Source organism: Protomyctophum bolini (genome assembly GCF_963924005.1).
Source record: "Protomyctophum bolini genome assembly, chromosome: 9".
Taxonomy (NCBI): domain Eukaryota; kingdom Metazoa; phylum Chordata; class Actinopteri; order Myctophiformes; family Myctophidae; genus Protomyctophum; species Protomyctophum bolini.
In genome coordinates, this window is record NC_137870.1 from 16904265 (window position 1) to 16918329 (window position 14065).

General features: G+C 43.8%; 2 protein-coding genes across 3 annotated transcripts in view; one reads left to right on the forward strand and one right to left on the reverse strand.

Moving 5' to 3' along the window:
• LOC308321523 (myelin-associated neurite-outgrowth inhibitor-like) overlaps window positions 1–14065 on the forward strand; it is a 395831-nt gene that overhangs the window by 246439 nt on the left and 135327 nt on the right. The gene's annotated exons all lie outside the window — the stretch shown is intronic.
• The window catches only part of clpb (ClpB family mitochondrial disaggregase), a 53164-nt gene that overhangs the window by 4156 nt on the left and 34943 nt on the right, over window positions 1–14065 (reverse strand). For both annotated transcript variants that reach the window (XR_013964602.1, XM_080772192.1), the window contains exons 8-15: window positions 11279–11356; window positions 8223–8278; window positions 7996–8040; window positions 7036–7197; window positions 5485–5647; window positions 4401–4474; window positions 3742–3861; window positions 469–573 (exon numbers count right to left, since the gene is read on the reverse strand). Coding sequence is in view for 1 of the 2 variants with exons in the window: in XM_080772192.1 (XP_080628318.1) it covers window positions 469–573; window positions 3742–3861; window positions 4401–4474; window positions 5485–5647; window positions 7036–7197; window positions 7996–8040; window positions 8223–8278; window positions 11279–11356 (803 nt within the window). In the remaining variant the exon portion in view is untranslated. The remainder of the gene's footprint in view (window positions 1–468; window positions 574–3741; window positions 3862–4400; window positions 4475–5484; window positions 5648–7035; window positions 7198–7995; window positions 8041–8222; window positions 8279–11278; window positions 11357–14065) is intronic.

Genomic DNA, 14065 nt, shown 5'->3' on the forward strand with positions numbered 1-14065 from the left:
AAAGTAACAGTTTTGGACATATGAGGGTTCCACCCGACAGAGATGATATGGTGAATCATTTCATATCACCGGCACACTTCTGGAACGGCCGCATATCGATACACTAATATAGCTGTCTAAGACAAGATCTATATTTGTTTCTCACAGTACATATCTTTTTTATTATTATTATATTATTCGAGGTACTCGATTTTTGATAATGATAGTAGATAATGATAGTAGAGAGACAGGAAACAGGAAGAGAGAGATGGGGAGTGACACACACACACATAGAATATGGAGATAAGAGGTTTCTGCCCGACAGCAACACAATAAAACGTTCTTGATTCTTGATAGACAAGGTGTGTGTGTGTGTGTGTGTGTGTGTGTGTGTGTGTGACGGTCATATCTGGTGGAAAGGTGCTAGGTGATGCCAGGTATACTCCCACCCCATGAACCCCAGGTGTGTGTGTGTGTGTGTGTGTGTACCTCATGTTTGATGGAGCGCGCTCCATAATGCATGTTATAACCACCGGCCAACAGGTCCAGAACGGGCTGATCCCACTGTAGGGTGATGCCATGACGCTGTTTAGCCTGATGAGACAGACACACAAGCACGCGCGCACATGCGCGCACACACAAAAAAAGTTGACTTATTGACTGCAACAGCAAAAATAGATCGGAGTAGAAGAACAGCAACAACAGAAGAAGGAAGACGACAATGAGAGAGACAGACAGACAGACAGACACAGACAGACAGACACTAGTGTCGAACGGCATGAGGAGCAGTGTTAAGCAGTAAACAGTCTCTAATGTGTTTTAATCAACAACAGTCAATATAAGCAGATCAGAACAGCTCATGAAATTAGCCGCCGCTGTTGGCGCTCCACTTCATTCCAGTCCATTTGGTTCCATCTGTACGCCGAGTACTAGAGCCTAATTTCTGCTTCGTCATACACAGCCGATCTACAAGCACACGACGGGCCACGTACAGTACACAGCGCACTGCGAATGTGTAGATCGGTCGTAGGATGTCAGTATAAATGGGGCTTAACGATCTTAACTGTGTGTACGGCTGTATGCTTCACTCCAGAGACGGGCGTGCTGATATTTACGACACGTGCAGTGCAATAACGGACGTTCATTTTTAAGTAAGAGAATCGCTCATACACGCTCAAATATAATGAGATTTCAAAGCTTATATATAAATAACATCGTGAAAGCGTACACGGCACCGCTCATTTAAAACTCCCTCCTTTCATCCGAGGGACGACGCATGGCCATAACTAACACCGCTCACACCCAGATGAGCGTGTGAGCCCAACACTCACACACATGAATAATAGAGCACACATGTAAGCAAGTGTGCACGCAGGACATCGCCCCACACATCCAGCGTGGATCCAAATGAATGCTCTTCACAATGTCTATTTATCAATTCTACTATACTTGTGAGGACATTTGGTCATCGAAATAGCACACACACACACACACACACACACACACACACACACACACACTATAGTCATGAGTCAGGGTCCTAGCAGTAGCCTGGGGAGGGGGAGGTCGAGGGGGGTGTGTTTGTTAGCTGTCAGAACGCTGGCTGTAATATTAATAATTAAATATTGATGAAGGCTCCACATGTTAAACACTGTAATCATATTATAGTGAGTAGCAGTGGCACCCACTATTGATCTGCGCGACTTCCCCTGCACAAGATAAAGTCAATACACACACACACACACACACACACACACACACACACACACACACACACACACACACACACACACACACACACACACACACACACACACACACACACACACACACACACACACACACACACACAGAGGTGAGGATAAGCCAGAGAAGAAAGGCACAAATATATCATTGCTAATGGTTAGCCTGCATAAAAATGCCTGCGGTCTCCGAGGCTAGCCTGCATGTGGTATCATATCTAACACATTTAGTGTTGTAGGAGAACAGGATATGTGCGAGCACAGAGCCCTGGGGTACACCAGTCCACTAAGCATGACGCTCTTATCTAGTGGATGGATGTGTTGCTGGTCCATAGGTTCACATCTTATCTAGTGTGAATGGATGGATGTGTTGCTGGTCCATAGGTTCACATCTTATCTAGTGTGCATGGATGGATGTGTTGCTGGTCCATAGGTTCACATCTTATCTAGTGTGCATGGATGATGTGTTGCTGGTCCATAGGTTCACATCTTATCTAGTGTGCATGGATGGATGTGTTTCTGGTCCATAGGTTCATATCTTATCTAGTGTGCATGGATGGATGTGTTGCTGGTCCATAGGTTCACATCTTATCTAGTGTGCATGGATGGATGTGTTGCTGGTCCATAGGTTCACATCTTATCTAGTGTGCATGGATGATGTGTTGCTGGTCCATAGGTTCACATCTTATCTAGTGTGCATGGATGATGTGTTGCTGGTCCATAGGTTCACATCTTATCTAGTGTGCATGGATGGATGCGTTTCTGGTCCATAGGTTCATATCTTATCTAGTGTGCATGGATGATGTGTTGCTGGTCCATAGGTTCACATCTTATCTAGTGTGAATGGATGGATGTGTTTCTGGTCCATAGGTTCACATCTTATCTAGTGTGAATGGATGGATGTGTTTCTGGTCCATAGGTTCACATCTTATCTAGTGTGCATGGATGGATGTGTTGCTGGTCCATAGGTTCACATATTATCTAGTGTGCATGGATGATGTGTTGCTGGTCCATAGGTTCATATCTTATCTAGTGAATGGATGGATGTGTTGCTGGTCCATAGGTTCATATATTATCTAGTGTGTGTGTGTGTGTGTGTGTGTGTGTGTGTGTGTGTGTGTGTGTGCGCGCAGTGGTGAAAAAATAACTAGAAAATATAAAGTACTCATAACGCAGAATGTAACATTTCAATTTCTCAAATGTATAAAAAATGTATAAAGGCCGATTCTTGAATTCAATTGAATACAGTATATAAGACATTAGTTTCCAATAGAAATATCCTACAAAATGGGGCCGTATTATAATCGGGGACTAGACCATTTGACAATCAATGTTCTTTTTCCACAAATTAGTCTTGAAAAATGGGGGTCGTCTTATAATCGGCACAATACGGTATTTATCGCTGCCTGTACCCATGCCGCAGTTGAGATCGAATAAGCGACGATTCTTCAAATGCACTGGTTCTGAAGACAAGAACCCCCAAATTGATTATGGACCACAATTTGAAAGGATTCTGTGCCCTGGAACAAAAGGTCCCCTCTATAGGGGCTCACTTAGAGAACCAGTGTTCTAATAAATGCAATTGAGAATCTGAACACTACTTATTATGACAGCGACACACACACACACACACACACACACACACACACACACACACACACACACACACACACACACACACACACACACACACACACACACACACACACACACACACACACACACACACACACACACACACACACACACACACACACACACACACACACACACACACACACACACACACACACACACACACACACACACACACACACACACACACACACACACACACACACACACACACACACACACACACACACACACACACACACACACACACACACACACACACACACACACACACACACACACACACACACACACACACACACACACACACACACACACACACACACACACACACACACACACACACACACACACACACACACACAGAGTCTCTCTCTCTCTCTACCTTCTTAGCCCAGAAGCTGAGCTCTTTCCCGACCAGCTGCAGCAGCTCTGAGTGGCAGAAGGGCAGGAAGTAGACGATCTCATTGATCCGACCCAGAAACTCGTCCCTCCGGAACTGGGCCTAAGATGAGAAGCAGACCCATTTTGGTTGATGTCAGGCAGAAAGCTCTTATCTCCAAATCTTTTTTGTTGTTGTAAATTAATGCCCTACTTGATCACACTACAGCGTCACTCAAAAGTAGCAAAGCTACAAGCTTGTAGATCTGATACTTTTGACTTTGAATCGTGAGAAGTAACAGCTTTGGATATATGAGGTTTCCACTCGGCAGAGACGATTTATTGCAAACATTAAAACAGGGACTACTTTGACATTATCATTAAGTTGTATGATGGTTCCTAACAGGACATGACAGGGTCCATTAACAGCGTGGTTCCATGCGGCCATTCTGTGACGTTAGTCACCTATGATGTTTGGACCGATATAGCTGCCACTGGCCTCAATTATACAATTAAAGTCAAATATTCTTGTGTTTCAAGATGTTTGACTCTAACTCTCTCTCTCTGTGTGTGTGTGTGTGTGTGTGTGTGTGTGTGTGTGTGTGTGTGTGTGTGTGCGTGTGCGTGCGTGATGGACAGCGGAAGCGTAACAAGCATTTATACCTTTAGGATCGGCCGGATAACTTCTTCCTTAAACGGTCGGGAGATTTTAACATCCTCCGTCTTCTGTACGGCATCTAGAAGAAACACACAAATAACTTATGAATTATTATTATTATTGACCTGTTTTGTCTGTGAAATTTAAAGCTATGATAAGATCTGGTCTGATAGATGCTCCTAGATTAATCAAATAACCGAGAAGAGATACAAATAAAAAAGAAAACACACGTGTGAAATGAGGGGTGCCTGGTAATGTTTGTTTAATGCTCTAAACAAACATTCAAAAATCCATAGACAGGGGCACGGCGGCACAGTTGGTAGTCTCCCAGCTAGAAGGTCCTGGGTTCGATTCCCGCTCGGGACGCTGTGTGTGTCATCAGTGCCCATACCCGAGTTGGCGAAAGGGCCTTTCTATGTTCTCCCCGTGTCCCCTAGAGGGTAGGTACCCTCACAAAAAACATGCAGTAATCCTGGTCACTAAACTGCCTCTCCCTGGCCAGCCGGGGCGCACTATGGAGGGGAAAGGAACTGGTTGGAATAATGTGTTCCTTCCACCCCTTCCATGTCCAACCAGGGAAACTCCCCCCTGTCAGGTGTAAAGGAGTAACTTGGACACTCAGGCATGAAGGAAGCATGAGTTCAAGTCCGTTGATCTCCTAGGCTGGCGGAGGGTGTGTAGAGCCCAGGATCACATTAGATAATTGACACAGGGGTGAAAAATGGGTTACAAAACTCTGTTTAAAGTGATCTAAACAAACATTAAAGGTCCATGTATATGGCTGCCACTGTGTTTAGAGTGATCTAAACAAACATTAAAGGTCCATGTATATGGCTGCCACTGTGTTTAGAGTGATCTAAACAAACATTAAAAGTCCATGTATATGGCTGCCACTGTGTTTAGAGTGCTCTAAACAAACCATAGACTTGGCAGCCAAAAGCCAGACCTTGGACGGACTAGCGGCCCTCAATAAATAAACACAGTACTGATTGGCTGAGCACGAAATGTGATGATGATAAGAGCACCGCTCACTTCACACGAGTGTGATGCTTTTAATGATCTATTAAATCGATTAGTTTGATTTCTCACCTAGGCTGTCAGAAGCTTCCAGCTTCCTGCGGCTGACCTCCTGGGCTTCCTGGCGGAGCTGCAGTGCATGATGGGCGATCTCCTCACTGGCCACGTTAGACGTCATGATGAAGATGGCGTCCTTGCACTCGATGGTCTTGCCTTTACCGTCCGTTAGACGGCCCTGATGAGACAGATATAGAGAATGGGAGTTATAGGCCACACTATAATACACATACACGCTTTTTATTTTCATGGGTGTTAAGTGTTTTTTTGTTTTGTTTTTTGTCCAGTGGGAAAGTGGCTTAAATAAGCCAGGGTTTACAGCATGGCTCTGCATGAGTCTAGGGTCTATAAGAGGGTCTCTTATAGACTCTGGGCCCTATTTTGAGTGTCTTAACGCTTAGACTGGTGGCCAGAAGTAGTAAATAGCTTGCGCAGTACTTGAGCTGGCAGTCATGGCGACTGAGAACTTGAATTCATGTTTGCATAATGACAATGCAACGTGCAGATTCCAACTCTTCCTTTTTATCAGTCTGACAACATTTTCTCAGTTTGAGCTGCACAAGTGTGTGGACATTTTAACGATGAGTACTTCTTCCATCAGTGGCTGTGTGTTAGTTCTCAATGGACCTGAAAAATAAGGCCAGGCCTGACTGATTAGCATTCATTTTAGGCCCGACTCTGCCCTAAAACGTCAGGTAGGGTCGGGTTTGGGCAGAATTTGAGAACTCCTTTATAGAGCTTTTGATCGATCGAGCCGAGATGCAACTCACATTAGCATTGGGTTGCTAGCTGATGTTGTCAACAAGACTGGTTTTAAACCAGAGAAGAAAACCAGCACTCACGGCAATGTCCTTTAAGGCACTTATTTGTTTTTGCAAGGTAGGTAGGTTAGGTATGGCATGCTGCAAACAAGCAGCACACAACGAACGCGGACGAAGGCATCTGCCGTAACACATAGCCGTGAGTGCTGGTTTTCTTCTCCGGTTTAAAAATGTCGTTCCTGACTGTGCACCCGGGACAATGATTGAAGTGAGTGAGAAGAGATTGAGTCGTGCATGCTGCCTTCTATTAGAAATGTCAACAAGACTGGAGCACGCCATCTTGGTTTGCGCACGCAACCACGGCCACTCTGTTTCTTTTAATCGTTTTTATCTCCAATTTCTTGTCCAAGATGGCATTTTTTGTCAAAACGAGATTTATTCCACGGCTGTAATCATCGCGGTAGTCCTTTCTGATCGTCCAGCGGGAGACCGGAAGTGATTATGCGACAACACACACTGTAACTAGTTAGACAACAGTGTGTGTCTCACTTACTTTCCCACCACTTTCCCCTGGTGGGGAAAGTAAGTGACAGCCCAGTCAGCACTATCTTCATAATAGATTTATAGTAAATACACAAATGGACAGAACATAATTATAAATTTTATTATATATAAAAAAAGAAAATCAATATATATATTTTTTGTCATAGAGCCCGAGGTGTGTTTTGACTTTCTTTTCCTTCATTTTGATCATGTGCATAAATTATGTTATTCCTATATTACATCTGTGCGACGGTCACGGTACCTCATCGAACAGCTGCAGCATGATGGTGAGGACGTCGGGGTGGGCTTTGTCCACCTCGTCGAATAGGACCACGGCGTTGGGGTGCGCCTTCAGCTGCTTGGTCAGCTGACCGCCCTCTTCATGGCCCACGTACCCCGGCGGGGAGCCGATGAACTTGGCCACCTGGAGGTGCCGTGGAGGAGGAGCAGGAGGAGACAATTAGACTGATGAATATTTTGACTATAAACTGTTCACTATTTTTACCATCACTCCACTGTTTCCCAAACAGTGGGTCGACACCCATTTGTGGGTCACGGACTAATTTTTATGGGTCACGACTCGAGTAAAAATCCAATTTTTTTTCAAAAGATTTCGTTTTTTTAATATATATGTTGCGTATTGTTCTATGTCTCAAGGTGGTCCACAATGGAAACAAGCTACGATTGTTTTGGATAGTTAGTTATACTAGCCCTTACCCGTTGTGAGATATTTCCCCCCCCCCCCCCCCCTACGCCGCGGGGGGTACTGCGCCCGGGTGCGTTTTCTCATTTTTAATTCACTAATAAATTATTAATCATTAATGTGTCAAATCGAAAAAAGGGCTCCGTTAAGACCTCCATAATTATTATGGTCAATGCCTGTGTGAAAAGTGGGAGTGATTGGTGCAGGCAGTGAGGAGCTACAGCAGTCACAGTGACACACAGACAGACACACACACAGACATTGGCTGAATTATAGTATGATGATGATGATGATGATATATAACGATATAAATCATTGTTGCCGTTTTTCCTAATTAATGAGATTGTTGTTATCTATCTATCTATCTATATATCTATGGCCAAATGCATAATCATGACATTCGAAAGGTCGAGAAACACTGAATCCAAGTCAAATATGTAAATCTCAGAGGTGACATTGCATGCACATCCACTCTAGCCCAGGTATTACCAGTGTTGTTCTCAAATATGTAAATCTCACCTCGTGTTTCTCCTGGAACTCTGACATGTCCATTCGGATGAAAGCCTGCAACCACATTAACGATTCAAGATTTGAACAAATGCAAAGCTCAAAAAGACTGTTCATCTGCGTGTGGGCTTGACCTCTCAAAACAAAATTTACACCATGTGATTCTGAAATTGTCCACTGAAATAATGCAATAATAAAAAAAATTCGGTGGGTGACATGGGGACGTGACCTCAAGTTACCTTTTTTATGTCTTTGTGCATGTAGCGAGCCACCTGTTTGGCCAGCTCAGTCTTGCCTGTGGAACAGAAGAATAGTAAAGGGTTAACAGAGTTTCCCATTCCCCAGATTTCTCAAAAAGTGTTGAGGCTAATTAGAAAGAAAAACAAATATAGCTGCAAGCAGCGATAAGACCAGACCAATCAATAAGCCCTTTTAGGCTGCTCAACAGTGCCACTTTAGGTCACCCAGCGGTATTGCAGATGTTCATACCCCAAACATACAGACGTACAGACAGACAGACGGAGCTGTGTGTTCAGGAGCTGTGTCTTGTTCAGAGAAGACACATGGACAAGGACAGGCGGGGCGGGGTGCGGGGAACCAGTGACCTTCTGATTACTGGGCAGCCTCTCTACAGACTAGCCTATGACGGCCCCCGAAAAATTTACATTCTCATACCGAGAGTTGTCCCCCAGTTGTCCCCAAACCGTTTGAACATATGAGGACCTGATATCATACACCTATGAATATGATCTACCCTATATAAAGCTAGATGTCATATATGAGAGACGTCACAGGTTGGCCAGTTCCATTGGGATCCCGAGAATCATATCGTTGTCGTCGGGCAGAAACCTCTTACCTTCATATTTTAACTTTTTTTCGTAAATGAATAGTCTTCTTAATCATACTACAGTGTCACAAAAGTAGCAGATCTACAAGCTCAAATGCCGCGTTTCGAGATTGTGGATCTGCTACTTTTGAATTTGTTTAATTTGAATTCTGAAAAGTAACGGATTTGGATATATGAGGTATGTAAGGTAAGCAAAATAAGCCAACAGTTAATTTATACTTGGGCTTTACAAACCATTCGACAAGCCACTCGACAGAAATTCATCATAACGCATCAGTGTCTTTTCTCTTTGAGTGCTGGGCTGCTGGCTAAAATCCCAGCACTTCTTTCTCCACAGTCAATCATCTGCCTCTCTCAACCAAAGAAACATTATGTTTGTCAGTAAAATATTCTGCATATAAATGCTGCATTCGATATTGATGTCTTTTGCGTACGGCATGCATATGGATGCGGCGAAACATGCAGAGTAAAGAGAGGGAGAGATGATGCGCTGTCGTGCGTGCGTGACTTGGGTGTGTGAGTGTGTGTGTGTGTGTGAGAGTGCATTTGCGTGTGTGTGTCTTGTTGCTGTGTTTAATATTGATGTCTTGGCCAGTGTCTGTCGCTGGAGGCTACAGAGGATATGAACACTGTGTCTCTTCCATCTATCTCTCCGTACTGTCATCTCTCTCTGCTCTCTACCACTATGGTCCATCATATCTCTACTATACTTCCTCTCTCTCACACACACACACACACACACACACACACACACACACACACACACACACACACACACACACACACACACACACACACAGTGAAACCCTCAGTGTCCATCTATCTCTGAAGATGGACCCTTAAGGGTCAATTTGGTTCCATTTCTCCAATCTTTCTGAGTTTAAGGATTTGACTAGAGTTAGTATAGTTTTGAAATATTAAAAGGTAGGGTTATATTCTTTGGTTGAAACAAAACGTCTGTCGTTAAATGGTTAAAGCTCTATGTTCTGATATGCAAATGGTAACTGGCCTGATTAAAGTCTAAGCTTATAACGATGGAAATATGCCTTCAGGGCTTTTTCTGTTATCCTTTTAGCACCATTATAATCGTACCACTGTAATATTTGCAAACTGTTAATTAAGTAATCAATCAAAAATCATTGCTATACTGCTTGTCCAGTAACAGGGACCTCCCGTCTCTCCAGAACTTTAAAGGAGCATTCAGTGATTTGGGTGATTTGGAAAACCCCCCCGTCCCCCCGGTAACACGATGTGCACATGCACACGCTCTACAGTGGGGTGACACGCAACAGGCCAACAGCACGTGCACCAAGGCCCGTCCCCACTCGATCATGATTGGAGGAAGGCCCCTCTCATCCTGATAGGATGAAGGCTGGCTAACCCTAGCCAAAAACAAAACCTAAGGATTTTTTAACCCAGGGGTTAACTGTGGACAGGGAGGAACTCCTTATATGGTCAGCACACTCTATAGTAGGAGGATTATTTAAAAAAAATGGTATTTGAATTAAGTGAAATCACTGAATATACCTTTAATATTTAATATTCATTTACTGCCAAGGACAACCTTTATGACACCCGACATTTGTAGCTGGTACAAAATCTAAAAAGCTACAATACAAGTTGAGCTGGCTTCAACTGCAGCTACAAAAACACAAAGGGCTGTATAACCATTTCCACATTTCACCTTTTCTCTTCACACCATTCCCTGGTTGTAAACTTGTAACAAATTATTTCCATCAACCAGTTCTGTGTTCTTTATTTTCCTTCACGCGTTGATCAACACTTCAGCTTCACTCTGCAACAGATACACTGCACTTACTTTGTAGGTTTGAATCTTTTGTAGCTGAGCGCAGCCACCACAAGTACACACTGTGGTTACATTTTACGTGGTTCGCATCAAACCAACAAATCAAACCGAAAAAGCCAGAGACAATTTATAATGTCAGCGACGGGACACATGGGACAGTTGACAGCTGTCCCATTCGTCTCTTGACATTATAGTTTAATTTGTATTGATTGGCATTAAATACCGTAATTGCTTTCTGCTGGTAATTTTGAAAAAAAGAAATGTCTTCAATTTTGTCATGGTTTCAGTGGTCAGAGATCAGAACTAGCCAATTGGGTGCAAGTATCTGTCCATTTGGCATATCACATCTATACTACTAGCCAATGATTCAATGAGAGAATGTTATCATTAAGTTGCGACAACTCTGCAAAACCACTGCAAGATGGCAGGTCCATTTTTACACTGAAAAACTGGGAATCCCGACTCCTCCTGTCTACATGTTGAAGTGTCCTTGGGCAAGACACTGAACCCCAAAATGTCAATATTCTGTAGGGAACATTAGCCAAAAATAGCAGATCTACAAGTTCATAATGCATCATGTGGATAAACAAGATAAGATGTTTGAGTGCAGAGTCAGATGAGGGTAAAAGAATGACAGTTACCGATTCCAGAGGAGCCGAGGAAGAGGAAGACTAGGGGATGTTCTTCATCGTACCAACCGTTCTCCTTCCTCCTGATGGCTTCAGAGAGATAAATACATCACATATTGGAACGAACTCACACAATCACAACACAAACTAGAAACATATTTGGCTCTAAACAGACAGTATACTGTGGCAGACTACCTAACCACAGTAACTGACAAAAACCTGAGAAAGACTTTGACAATGTACAGACTGAGTGATCATAGTCTGGCAATAGAGAAGGGCAGACACAGACAGACCTGGCTGCCCAGAGAGGAGAGGCTGTGCTGTCACTGTGATGACGGAGCTATAGAGACAGAGTTACACTTTTTAACACAATGTAAAAACTACACAAATATTAGAGAGGAGTTCTTCCCAAAATTTGAAACAAATTTCCCAGAATTCAGAAGTATGACAGAAAGGGAAAGATTACCAGTCCTTCTGGGGGAACAGAAAGAATGTGCAGTTTTGGCTGCAAAATATGTCAATTCCTGTCACAAGAAAAGGGACAACCAGTAGGACACACATACAGTATGCCATGTTTTATTTTCTGCACCACCTGCTTTATTTTATATTATTTTAATTTATTTTTTCATGTCATTGATATTATGTTGTTATGTTGTTGTTTGTAATATCTGTGATTGTGCTTTGGCAACACTTGTAAAACGTCATGCCAATAAAGCCTGTTGAATTGAATTGAATTGAATTGAATTGAATTGAATTGAGAGAGAGAGAGAGAGAGAGAGAGAGAGAGAGAGGAGGAATAGAAAGACAGTCAGAGGAAAGACAATAAGACAAAATATCATTTATTTGCACACAAATAATAAAGAATCGTTCATTTGTTGACTTTGGTAATAAGGAGTTTAGCTTTTTAACACCAACAAAGCCCATATGGATGTAATTGAGCTGAAGGAAGAGAGGGAGAGATGGAGAGAGAGAGATGGTTATCCCCCCAAACGATGATAGAAGAGGAAGAGGAGGGGATGAGAGTAGGGTCAGAGACATTGGGTAGAAAAAGGAGAGGTGGGAGAGGGAGGGAAAGAAAGATGAGAGACCTCTAGCATGGTACCCAGCATCATCTCCTCTCCTCTCCTTCCCTCCCCCTCTCTCTCCCAGTCAGTGGGACCATTAGCCAGCCGTAATTGTGTTAGTCTCCCTGGCGCGGCCGAGGCTAAATCAGTTTAGGATGGATCCCAGCCTCTCACACACGCTCGCTTAAAGAGGAGTGCCTACCCTACCCTACCATCACCCGAGCAACCGCGCACGCACACACGCACGCACGCACGCACGCACGCACGCACACACACACACACACACACACACACACACACACACACACACACACACACACACACACACACACACACACACACACACACACACACACACACACACACACACACACACACACACACACACACACACACACACACACACACACACACACACACACACACACACACACACACACACACACACACACACACACACAGAGGGGGAGGGCTGAGGGGAATGAATCAGAGGTATAAGTAAAGAGGGTTTCTGCTGGTGGTTTCAGCGACTAGAAAGAGAAGCGTTCCAAAACTCATCTCCACGACCTGGACCTGCATGGTGAGATCATGAGAACCACCACACCACACCCAATCAGACCATATCGTTGCTGTCGGGCAGAAACCTCATATCTCAATAAAAAAAATGTGGGGGTATTATTTGGTAAATGAATGCCCTACTGCCTACTTGATCACACTACAGCGTCACACAAAAGTATCAAAAGTAGCAGATCCGTAAGCTCGAAAGCTTGATCCGTTTTGAGCTCGTCAATCTGCTACTATACTACTATGAAATGTAAGATACCATTTTAGAAATGTTAGTGACTCACTCAGGGTCCTAAATTAACACCTACAGTACCAGTACTGCATTTACAGCCAAGACACAGCAACAAGAACTAGGGATGTAAACAGCTTAACGTACCCGTTAAAAATATCTGAATATCCTTATTGGCTTCATGGTTAATTTGCATAATAATAAATGCATGCTCCACATTTTCCTAATAGTGTTATTTGTTTATGGGGAGATGTCATTATTCTAACCCTAGAACAATGCCTTGGCTGGCTCAGCGGTCCAGGCAGTGGCAGTGCCAGTCTGGCAGTGTGCCGCCAAATACATATCGTCTCTGTCGGGTGGAAAGTCCAAAACTGTTACTTTCCAGAACTCCAAAATTGTATCAAAACCGCGTTTCAAGTTTGCAGATCTGCAACTTTTTGGTCTTTTATTCCTTTATTTATAGGAAATGGGAAGAGTAAGATGGGGAGTGATTCGAACCCACGACACGCTGTCAGGCTCCATTGCAGCCTACCCAGACCGCTACACCAGCAGCCCGGGCCAAGATCTGCTACTTTTGTGCGACACTGTAGTTCATGCTACACAACCGTCTTTCTTGAAATCGCATATTATAAAGAGGACAAATGAGGGGCCCGTGCAGAGACGGACGGGAAATTGAGGGACAGATACAGAGGACGAATGAGAGGTTCTGGAAGTGACGGACAGACGAGCGGATGGGGAAATGGGCGGAAAAGACACAGAGGACGAATGCGGGATGCGGGGAGAGATGGACAGAAGGACAGGAATCGCAGGACAGACAGATGCAGATAAAGGTGACAGAGAAGGAGAGGGAGAACTGTGCCATAGAAGTCCTCTGATATATGAATCGTGACAAGAGAGGGGCTCTGAAGACCCCTCTGTCTTATCGATGGTACTATGAATGAC